Source organism: Heterodontus francisci, chromosome 36 (assembly GCF_036365525.1).
Source record: "Heterodontus francisci isolate sHetFra1 chromosome 36, sHetFra1.hap1, whole genome shotgun sequence".
NCBI classification, from domain to species: domain Eukaryota; kingdom Metazoa; phylum Chordata; class Chondrichthyes; order Heterodontiformes; family Heterodontidae; genus Heterodontus; species Heterodontus francisci.
This window is the reverse complement of record NC_090406.1, coordinates 48,529,382-48,541,760: the sequence shown is the minus strand read 5'-3', so window position 1 is coordinate 48,541,760 and position 12,379 is coordinate 48,529,382. Positions and strand designations below refer to the sequence as shown.

Genomic DNA, 12,379 nt, shown 5'->3' with positions numbered 1-12,379 from the left:
GTGAAAATAGGCATTTGTGCAACTTGCTGGCAAACTTCCTTTGATCTGGTGTATCGCCTGTTTGTGTGATTTAGTCCATTCCCAATTGGTCAGATTTTGTCAGATTGTATAGGGGAGGCAGATAACGTAGCGAGGTCAGGAATGAAATAACTGCAGTATATGACGTGTCCTAGCAGACTCTGGACCTCTTGCACGTTTGTAGGATCTACAGCATTTGCTATGACTTCAACCTTCCGTGGATCTGGTGATAATCCTTCACCACTGAACACATGACCAAAGAATTCAATTCTGCTTTCATTGAACAAGCACTTGTTTTTGTTCAAGGTGAGGTTACATTCTCTGAGACGTTATAAGCATGCATGTAGGCATGTCTCAAGTTCCCTTTCGGCGTGGCCATAGATGAGAATGTCATCATTGATCTTCAGCGTGTCTTCAAGTTCTGGAAGTGCAGATTGAATCAAGCGCTGAAATAGCTCAGCTGCTGAGTTCAACTCCAAAGTTGAGCATCATGTATCAGAAAAGTCCAATGTGAGTGGCAAATACAGTAAGATATCTCAATTCTTCTGCAAGCTCGATTTAATGGTAGCCTGCATTGAGGTCAAGTTTAGCAAAGTGTGTAGCACCATTCACTTTCTCTATGATATCATCGATTGTCGGTGTCAAATGTCTTTCTCATTGTATGGCTTGGTTTGATGATCGTATATCAACACAGATTCTAAGCTTGTTCTCGCTCTTGGGTTTCTTAATGACTTGTATAGTTGAGACCCAAGGGGTAGGTGCATCCCAATGTTCTCAATAATGTTAAGGTCAAGTAGTCATTGAAGTTCCTTCTCTGTCTGTTTTCTGACATGAAATGGTATTTATCGCCTTTGATGCACAACCGGGGCACCTTTCAGTTTGCTGATACCAGTGAAGAAATCAGTGCACAGTTTGGAAATGTTTTTATGCATAGGAATCGCGTATGTGACTGCAATCATGTGCAGATCTGCTGCTGTGTGGAAACTGATAAGCATGTCACATTCTCCAGATCTGATGTAAAATACAGCATTTGTTCTATTGTCTTTGAATGAGACTGGCATTTCAAACGTTCCGAGGATTTTCAGCGGTTTGTCATTGTTATAAGGGAACATTTTCATATTCTCTGGTTTGCAGAGAATGGGACAATCCTTAAGTTTGATGAACGTTTTGTCTCCCATGACATTGACAGATGCTCCTGTGTCTATGAGAGCATCTATGTCCGAGCATCCAATGGTCACTGTCACACATGGCTGTTTGCTGTGTCTGAGAGAGAGGACGAAAGTATGTTCAGGGTCATCTGCCTCTTCATTAACTACATTCTCTTGCCTTTTTGCTGTGGTACACAAATGTGGCACCCTTTTGTTGGTATTGGTCTTAGTGACCAATGAGTGCTAATGAGTGACAAACATGACCAAGTGGTTGGGTTTTCCACAGGCGTTACACTGTTTACCAGTAGCAGGACACGCTGTCTGGTGTGCGTAAGCACCACCACAGTGGAAACATTCTTTGGACAGGTTGCAACTCTGTTTGTGAGATGGCTTTTGTTGCTTACCAGGTGGTTTCCTGGCATGTGAGCGATGAATAGTGCTCACAGAAGTTGATCTTGGAGTATAGTAGCTACTGTTAGCAGCCTCAACTTCAGTAGCTTTGGACTCTGAGAACAATAGTGATCTTGCTAACTCCAGCAGCTGTGACAGCTGCCTGTCTTTCTTGAATGCTTTTCAGCATAGTTGACTGGAGAGACAGTCTTCAATTATTTGTGTTTTGATTTCCCATTTGACATGTTCAACATCACCAAAGTCACATTTCGTTGCTAGTTGCCTCAATTGTGTGTAATATTGGTCAATTGTCTCACTTGCTTCTTGCTTAGTGCATTGGAATACAATAGTTTCGAATATGTGGTTTTTCTTGGGTGTAAAGTAGGTCATCACCACATTTCTGGCTGATTCGTAGTCATTTTGCTCAGGTGTAAGTGTCTCAAAGATATCTTCTAATTCTTCAGTTCCATAGTGTAGGAGCAAGGCCTTTTTCCTTGTGTCATTGTGATTGCGAAACCTGCTATTGTGCCTTTGAACTTTCACAGCCACTTTTGTCAATGTGGGAATATAGATGATGGCTCTGAATGCACATCAAAAGGTGGTAGGTTGGGTATAGACAACACCATATTGATCAGCAAATCAGTGATAAAGGATCCAGGATCGCTCTCCTTTCAGAGGAAACTTCTTTGCAATGATCCGAGATTATATTTTTTTACACAGAGGGTGGTGAGTGCCTGGAACTTGCTGCCAGGGGAGGTGGTGGAAGCAGATACGATAGCGACGTTTAAGAGACATCTTGACAAATACATGAATAGGAAGGGAATAGAGGGATATGGGCCCCGGAAGTACAGAAGGTGTTAGTTTAGGCAGGCATCAAGATCGGTGCAGGCTTGGAGGGCCGAATGGCCTGTTCCTGTGCTGTACTGTTCTTTGTTCTTTGTTCTTTATATATTTTTTTGATTGGATGGCTATTTTGGAGAGGTCAGCATGTGTATGTATACACTGTACAAGCTTCCTGTGTGTCACTCGAGCACAGTCTGCAACTTCAAATGCTGTCTGTAAAAGTAGACAAAAACCTTCCAAAATGTTCATACCTGAAAGCAATGTTTCCAGTTTTTCACATCCTTTGCTATTAGCTTATCATCATTGTGACATTCATACGACTGGAGCGAGGTTTAGCGGCTAACCAAGTTTGGTAAGGAATATGAGGCAAAAACTAAGACAGAATCAGCAAGCTGTTGGACATAATGAAGTCTTCTTTATTCTCTGTTTTTACTTTCACTTTCCCTTTGCCAGCATGTGTTCTACAGCAGTCTCAAGTGTACACAATGCACAACGCAATTGCAATTTCAAAACACTACAACACCACAGCCAGTTTCCTTCAAAAGACAAGAATCCACTCTCTTTCCAGCCCCTGCATATATAGACCATTGCGTTCATTGGAGTATTTGATCAGCTGTCTATATTTGTCACTATGGCCTTATATCCTGCCTCAACAAGGGTATTTATGCACTTTTTTGAAACAATTAATATAGACAATATATACTGCTTTTATGCTCTGCATATCCACTAGATCACAAGATAATTATAGGTGAGGAAAGCCCATCGTATTCATCCATCTAGAAAGACCCACATGAACCTCTGTCTTCCAATTCAGCCCTCAGGAACCTGTTACTTCTCCAGGTGGGCAACACTCCATTCACAATGTTTTCAAGAGTGCAACTTCTGCACAGAAATTGACTCCCAAGTTCCCAGCAACTAGTGGTTTTGAAGTATAAAACTCTGTGGAACAATTGAGAGACACCAATAAATATACAGATGATTCTGTTTATAAAATTTAGATTTAGGGGCAACTTCCATAAACTTCTCCTTTTAAGTAGTACTTAAATACAACATTTAGTCTTGACTTGGTGGTAACACTCTTGCTTCTGAGTCAAAGATCATGGATTCAAAACCCACTTCAGAGAACTGAGCACATAATCCAGATTGACACTCCAGTACACTACTAAGGGAGTGCTGCACTATTGGAGGTGCTGTCTTTCAAATCACACTTTAAACCAAGGCCTCATCTGCCCTCTCAGATAGATGTAGAAGAGCTTATGGTTGTAATGAAGAGCAAGGGAGGGGTCCTGGCCAATATTTATCAGCCAACATCACTAAAACAGATCGACTCGTCATTTATCTCATTGCTGTTTGTGGGATCTTGTCATGCACAAATTGGCTACTGTGTTTGCTGAGGGAATGAAAGGTGCAATATAAATGCAACTTCTTTCCTACTTAAAAATACAATTCACCCCTAAAAGTTTCCAAACTGACTGGTCCCTGCATTGTGGTGTCGCAGCTGCAACCTTCATTAATTTAGTAATAATTAAAATGTTATGACCTCATGAATTTAGCAACAAACTATGCTACAGCCTTATACTAGATCACTCTGCCACTCTCCCCATGCCCCAACAGCATCTACCCAGCCACTTTTAGCCACCTTCCCAACATGCTTCATCTGATGTAAAGCTCATACAATTAAAGGGGCTGTCTCATTGCAATGATTTCAAGCCCTAAGTTAGGAGATTTTGAAAGCATTGCCTCATTGCTTTGTGTTTGAAGATTTAAGTTTGGGTCTGAGTGCCAGTGAATGCCATTTGTACAGAGCAGCTATATAAATATCAGTGGAGGCTGGGGCTGAAATTACATGCTCTAGTAGGAATTCAGTGCTAACCCCACAGCTATAGCAGTTTATTTCAACTGTTTGTTTGGACATTGAACTGTTGGATATTATAATTCTATAAGAAAGCTAATACAGACCATGGTTCGCACTGTAGACGTTGTGCACCCAGCATGGCTAGAACTTGACCTGCACTGTGAACTACACCAAGAGATACTGTTGTTGGCGTCCATGTCCTTATGCAATACTGATCTAGGTGGAAAGTAGGTTTGAGTGAGCAGTACTTGGATTGTGGGAGGGCAGGTGCATTTTGGTGCTGGAATTGTAGTTTCCGCTGATTAGGAAGATATTGGGAGCTGAATTTGAAGGCCAAAGCCAAGGATAATACAAGTACAAAGAATAAGACATAAACAAATGTTGACAAAAGGTACGAAGATTGGTGAGGCTATGAAAATATGGTACTCAACTTTTTCAGAAATCACTATCTGGAAATGATAAAAAAGAAGAAAAGTTCTCCAATGTGAAAGAGTTCTCACGCTCTGCCTTTAAAACCACACAATGAGAGCAAACAATAAATTCAAGAGGGGTGGGAAAAGGATGGATTGTTATACCAACGTAGTGCTATTTTTGAAGAGCCTTGATAGATTCAGTACAGCTGGATATTCTTCAACTCTGCAGGTAACTGGAAATTCCTATGAGATATGGAGGAATGCATTCAGCTGAGGCTTGTTGACGCTGGGAGTGAGGTCAGCGAGAGTGAACGTGAGAGAGGCAGCAGTCCTATGGCTTTGGTTACAGGAAGAAAAGTAGGTAACTTGAGTTGATAGGCATAGGTAGTGACTTGCATTAGAGAGTGTGAGGTGATGCCAGTTGGTTAATGTTGCTCACTGGCTTTTGGTAGGTGTGGAGTTTTATACCACAATCAGACATTAAGGCGAGTGCTTTCCTTAAGGAAGGCAGGAAAATGGGAAAGCAGACCTAGCCATGCACGTCCAGCCATCTACCAGCCAGTTATAGAGCAGCAGTAGCAGGACTTGTCACTGTCACCAATGCCATTATAGGTAGATATGGATGTAGAGAATCATGGCAACTTACATAGAATGAGGCCATTTAGCCCATCATGCTTGTACTGGCTCTTTGAAAGAGCAGTCGTGCTTAGTCCCACACCCCAGCTCTTTGTCTGTAACACTGTAAGTCCCTCATTCTCAATTACCTGCCCAACTAATTTTCAAAATTATTTATGGAATCAGCTTCCATCACCTTTCAGGTAGAGCATCTCAGCTCTGGTATGCCAGAAAGGTACATTAGCACAGTGGTTGTGTTTCTTGACAAGTAATCCAGAGGAATGGACTAATGGTCTGAAGATATGAACTCAAATCCCACTGTAGTAACTGGGGAATTAAAGTTCAGTTAATTGAATAAATCTGGAGTTAAAAAGTTTGTATCAGTAAAGATGACCATGAAACTACTGGAGTGTTGTAAAACCCATCAGATTCAATAATACCCTTTGGGAAGGAAATCTGTTATGGCTACCTGCCCAACTGTAACTCTACACCCACAGCAATGTGGTTGACCCTTATTAACAACCCTCTTAAATGATCTAGCACTCAGTTGTCTCAAGGGCAATTAAGGATAGACAATAAGTACTGGCCTTGCCTGCATCCAATGAATAATAAAAAGTCTTTGAGTAAAAACATTTCTCTTCATCTCCCCTCTAGATCTTTTCCCAAATTTTGAATCCAGGACCTCTTGCCAGAGGGAATATTTTTCCCTATTTACTTTATCAAAACCTCTCATCACCTTGAAAATCTTTATTAGGTCACCTCTTAACCTTCTCTGTACCTCAGAGAACAGTCCTAACTATCCCAACGTCTCCTATTAACTGAAATCCCCCTTCCTTGGTAACGTCCTGGTGAACCTCCCCGGTAACCCTTTTAAATGCCTTTACATCTTTTCTGAAATGCAGTGTCCAGAATTGTCCACAAGACTGCAGCGGAGGCATGATCTCTTTGCTTTTATATTCTGTTCCTCTATTTATAAATCCAAGTAACCCATAAGCCATTTTAACCGCCTTATCAACTTGCCCTTTAAGGATTTATGAGTATGGACACCAACATTTCTCTGCTTATCCACACTTTTCAAAATCATACCATTTATAGTATACTGTTTTTCTATATTAGTCCTCCCAAAGTGCATCACCACACTTAGAGAATAAAAGAATAGTTGGTAAAAGAAGAAGAAAATTATATTTTTATATGTTTAAAATAAAAGAGGGGAGGGCTTGAACAGTGATGCATTTTGGAGGTGGCCAAGTCATATAGCAGTTCTTTGCAATGAAAGGAAATGGGCCACAGGCTCAGACCTACATTCCTCTATACACTGAGGGCCTAATCTCACCTGTGCTGACATAGGGTAGCACAGAGTAGAGACAAGGAACATGGGAGCCTTCTATTCATGCACCTTCTATTGGCACTGACAATTAAAATGACCTTGGAGCAGAATGCCCATCTTCCCTATCAGATGGGGCGTGACACAGGCAGGTTCAGTACTGGAGGGCATGATCCCAATCTAACTGCCCAGATCAGAAAATTTTGGTCCGATATATATCGACAGTGTTACTCTTCAATCAGCTATGTTCTAATTCAATTGTCACCTGTTTAATACTCTGCCCACAGCAGTTTCAAGGGGTTTAAAATTTCAATCTCTGACCAGAAATATTCAGCACATTAAGATGTAATTTTTCTTTCAGATTCCAACACTCCTGCCGTGTATCTGTGGTTTTTATTTTCCTTTTTAGTCTCCTCCTATTGGAAATTGTCTGGTTATAAAGTAGATGTGACAGTCAAGCTTCCTGCATCTATATTAAGAGTAGCTATGTGCCTTCATTGCCCCTACTGGGAATTAGCAGGCGCAATCCAGACAGCTGCAGCTATTCTTGGACATTTCTATTTATTCTCTCCTCTTCTGACACATCAGGAGATTCCTGGAGGTTCTCATCCCTCTAAATGTGTCATAAATATCCCACCCGATGATGGTTTGATTTAAGTTTAAAAAATAGATAGGGTGAAGTAAAGGGAAATGGTTTAAATAGCTGAACTCCATCGATCATTGAGATGAACATGGAAGTAACATGCCTCTTTGTAAATCGTTACATGGAGAAAAATCCGATTCAGGAGGTCGAAAGGGACATAGTGCGATACTGGACTCACTGCATCAAAACAGGGTCCGGCTGCTGTCCTCTACTTTTGAGGTTATTGCCCTTCTTCCTTAAGACCCGATGGTGTTCTGATCAACAACAGTTTCATTAGTCTAAATATATAGGTACAGAGTCACACGTTTAGGTGAATCGCTTTCAGATATTGGCTCTAACCAGAATTCAGGTAAAAACGCCCATTGCTAAACAGGGTAAAACACAACAAATTCTACACATACTTCTGTTCACAGCGGCTGTGAACGGTGCAGACATTGAAAGATGTTCCCCACCAAAAAAAAATCAATGCCCTCAATACAGCAAAGAGAGTGGAATGCACAGACCTGGTTCGTATTTCAGGTAGAGAATGGACACGATGTAATAAGCCAAGTCAAACAGGGGGAACATGGACATCTTAGAAAAATATAGAGCGACTTCGCTCAGGTTCAGCACCGCCAGGATATCCATGCTGAGGGAATTCGACGTCTGCAGCTTCTGAATGTGATTCCGATAGGTGCTTTGGCCAAGTGGCTCTGAGTCTTGTCTCCGGTTGCTTGTCTCTCTGATGTCTCTTTCTCTCTCTCTCTCTGTCTCTCTATATCTATCTATCTGCCTTTCCCCAGCTGCGGTTGACAGTGTAACTGCCCCAACCCAACCCCCTGGGCTATCACAAATAACCCCCTGACGTCAGCCACACAGCACACAATTGCACAGCCAACGTCTGATCAAAGCCAATCAGGGACTGTAAACTGCAGCCATCCCAGAAATATACAGCACACACAACCCTAAAAAGGCAGCAGAGGAAGCAGTCATTCAGGCACAGCCCAGTCAGAGGCAAGGCTTGACGAAGTGAAACTGTCCCCACACACCATCATCATTGGCCTCTTGGAAGTGCCCTGGCCTCAAGGTCTTGGCGTCATCAGGAGAGGGTGGGAACTGCATTACCTGGGGTTAAAGCAGAAAGCAGCAGCTTGGGCCCGGCACACATAGACTTAACTTCTTTCAAGCTGAATCTAAAATACACTTTTGTAACAAAAGCAAAACACTGCAGATGCTGGAAATCTGAAAATGCTGTAAATACTCAGCAGGTCTGGCAGCATCTGTGGAGAGAGAAACCGTTTCAAGTCGATGATCTTTCATCAGGACTCCTTTTGTAAGATCACCAGAGGCGCATAGGTACACAGAGAGACTTGAAACAACTATCCCCCAAGGATTTAAAAAAATTAGAAACTCCAACACCATATTCCGCCCCCCCCCCCCCCCCCCACCACCACACACACACACACACATCTGTATTCAGGTGCACAGAAACACAAAGAAACACACTTCCCACTTCCTGAAACATGAACTCACCTATTCTCTCCACAGATGCTAACTGACCTGCAGAAGGTTTCCAGCACTATACTTAGTCTATGCAACCTGTCTTCATAATTTAGCCCTTTTAGCTTCAGTATATGGCATAGAGGAAGCCATTTAGCCCATCGAGTCCAGGCCAGCTCTTTGCTGAGCAATCCAGTCAGTCCCACTCCCCTGCTCATTCCCTTAGCCCTGCAGGTTTATTTCCTTCAAGTGCCCGTCCAATTTCCTTTCGAAATCTTTGATTGTCTCTGCGTCTACCACCCTTGTGGGCAGCGAGTTCAAGTTCATTACCATTAGCTGCATTAAAAAATTTGTTCCTCACATTCACCCGCAACTGTTGCCCAAAACCTTCAATCTGTATCCCCTAGTCCTTGTACCATGAGTTAATGGGAACAGTTTTTCTTTGTCTAACTTATCTAAGCCTGTCATAATCTTGTACATTTCTATCAAATCTCCACCCAATCTCCTTTGCTCCAGGGAGAACAAACCCAACTTTTCCAACCTAACCAGGTGCCCTGGCCAATATTTACCCTTAAACAACATCACTAAAAACAGATGCCCTGGTCATTATCACTGTTTGTAGGAGATTGCTGTGCACAAATTGGCTGCTGCATTATCTACACTTCAACAGTGGCTACTGTTCAAGATTACTTCATTGGCTGTAAAGTGCTTTTGGACAACCTGAAGTCATGAAAAAGCATTGTATAGGAGCAAGTCTTTCTTTTTCTTTACCTGGATGAGATGTAGCAGCTGGGTATAAAACTTACCCCTACAGGAAACAAGCAACCTGGTTGAGAATTATGGCAGTTAAGGCCAAAAGAAGAGCAAACTCAAGGAATTGAGAGCAGGAGGGGACGTGTTGTTCAAGGTCAGGAACTGAGAACTTCCTAAAAATATGGTCCTGGGTTCTTCTGTACATGTTGGAGAAAGGTTAAGGTGGTACTTCTGCCCGCTACCCTGACTCTGACCATGGCAGAAGCTCCATCAGTTAGAGGGAGCCTACTGCTGTCACCATGGAAAGTTCTGGTGGTGCCACGACAGTATCAGCATTCTAGCACCTCTGGAGGCAAAGCCTTTTAAAGAAGGACAGTCCTAGAGACCAAGGACAAAACTGCAGTTTTTAGATCTCAGCTTAAAAAGTTAAGGAACTGAGGTTTAGTGGGTGGGAGGGTGCTCAATATGGGGTTTACTTTCTTGCTGCTGATTCAGGGATTACCTCTGCTGGTGATCGCTTGGAGTGGTGAGATTGGCAGCAGATGGCAGTGAGATGTGGTGGCTGGCTAGGCCCTACTTCCCCAACATGGAGTGGAGGGGGAAGGGATGCCATTGGCCTTTCCAGTGGGAAATAGTGGTTAGGGTATGAATGCAATGGTAGTCCATGCTGCTTGATTTTCCTAGTGATTTCAGGTGGGATAGATAAATGGCTAAATCCAGGCTATGGTAAACCACTTTTCAGAAGGTGGTGGCCACATCTTTAACCCGCCTCCCCCAGGACTTGTTTCAGAGTGTCAAAAAAGTTGAACAACCTCACCAGAGTCCTCAAGGTAATTCTTAACCTGCTTTGCCTGACATTCCTTTGAAGTATCTTTACTGAAAGCAGAAAGGAGAGAAAATTGCAACATTTTCTTCAAAATTCCAGTTTTTCAGGATAGTAAGTTGCACAATGAAAAACTGCAAATATAAATTGTGATTTCAGTGCAGAGTCCCCAAAATTAGCAACAGTTGAAATGAACTGCAGCTGCCACCCTCTTCACCATAGTCAATCAAACCTGATGCCCTTTCAACAGCTGCTGATAATTGAATACTCTGCTGAAACTAGACACTGGGAGCTGCATAACATCAGCTCAGGGTAACTCTGCCTTTAATTTTCACCTTCCATTGGGGAACTATCGGAGCTCCAGCCAACACCTTTTCATCTTGAGAATAGAAAATAACATGGTCTGTCTATCTGTCCATTGTGTTCTGCCTTAGGGCAGGTCCAAATTCAAGTCTCACATGGGAGATTCTTGAGTCATCTATTAGGAAAGAGCAGCTGAGGTGGTTTTGTTCCTGTTCTCTTGGGGTACTTCCTTCTATATGGTCTGTAGCCAGGGCTAAAGAGCCTCACTTACTCTTTACAAAGTAGCCAGGATGGGCCACACACACACACACACACCCATCTGACGCAAGTACCTCCATCAGTTGTCATACTAGTATTTGGAGATCATATTCTAGTCTTCACTCACCTGGGCTGTCTGTTGTGGGGCTCCAACCTATCTGAGACGGATGTGTTACCACAAAGCAAAAGCTCATATTCTTCCCTGCCCCACCTCCCCACAATCTCCATGTAATGCCCTGTTAAACTTTCATATTTTATGTTACACCAGAAACTAAGGAGAGGATGCAAAAGAGATACAAAAAGGGTAGGAAAAAATAATCTAAACAACAATTAGGAAGGCAAAGAGAAACTACAAAATTACATTATCAAGGAATATGAAAAGAAACAGTAAAGGCACATAAATAGCAAAAGAAAAATTAGGATAGGGATAGGGCCACTAAAGGTAATGATAGTGAAATGGCAGAAATACTAAATAATTACTTTGCCTCACTTACTGGGGGGACTAACATAATGGGCATGGAAGAAATAAAAGAGATCAAAAAGGTATAAAGCCATTTAAGTTAGAAAGGGGTAAGATAATTGATAAACTAATCAAACTTTGAGAGGATAAAGCCCCTCATCTGAATAGATTGCATCTATGAATACTAAAAGAAGTGAGGGAAGAGATAACAGAGGCACTATTACAAACATAAATAGTTCATTAGAAAAGAGAATAGTGCCAGAGGACTGGCAGGTAGCTAATGTGATTCTTATATTTTAAAATGGAGATAGAACAAGTCCAGGGAACTATAGACCAACTAGGTTAACATGGATGGTGGGAAAGATAATGGAATCCTTACTCAAAAATGTAGCAGAGAAACATTTAGAAATTGAAAATATAATAAAGAGAGGTCAGCATGGATCCCAAAAGGGAGTGTCATGCTTGACCAACCTTATTGAATTCTTTGAAGAAATAACAGTGAGGGTAGATGAGAGTAATGTAGTAGATGTAATATATTTAGATTTCCACAAGTCCTTCTATAAGGTAGACTTTTAATAAAGTCAAAGTTTGCAGAGTCAGGGGACAAGTAGCAGAATGGATAGCAAGCTGGCTACAAACCAGATCATAGAGAGTAGGGAATTAAAGGTAGTTACTCAGGTTGGCTAAAGGTGGGAAGTGGTGTTCAACAAGAAACTGTGCTGGAACCACTTTAGTTCACCATTTGTATAAATGATTAAGATACCGGAATCAGAAATACAATTTCAAAATTTGCAAATGATACCAAATTGGGAGGGTGTAGTTATTACAGAGGAGGACTGCGACAAAATACAGGAAGGCATTAACAAACTTGCAAAATGGAAATTTAATTAGCAAATGAACTTCAATACAGATAAGTGTGAGGTGGTTCCTGTTGGTAGGAAAATAAAGAGGCCTTAAATTCCTTGGAAAATAAATGTCTAAATGCGATAGAAGATCAGAGGGATTGAGGTTAATAAGGCCATGAAAAAGCGAAAAAGCAAAAAAGCACTGGGGT

The 12,379-nt window shown here is 41.8% G+C and overlaps 1 protein-coding gene across 1 annotated transcript in view; it reads right to left on the bottom strand.

Moving 5' to 3' along the window:
- The window catches only part of tmem38a (transmembrane protein 38A), a 313,821-nt gene extending 305,799 nt beyond the window's left edge, over positions 1-8,022 (bottom strand). The window contains exon 1 of the mRNA XM_068015867.1: positions 7,753-8,022. Within this exon, the coding sequence (XP_067871968.1) occupies positions 7,753-7,876 (124 nt within the window). The 5' untranslated portion in view covers positions 7,877-8,022. The remainder of the gene's footprint in view (positions 1-7,752) is intronic.
- Between the last annotated feature and the right edge of the window lie 4,357 nt (positions 8,023-12,379).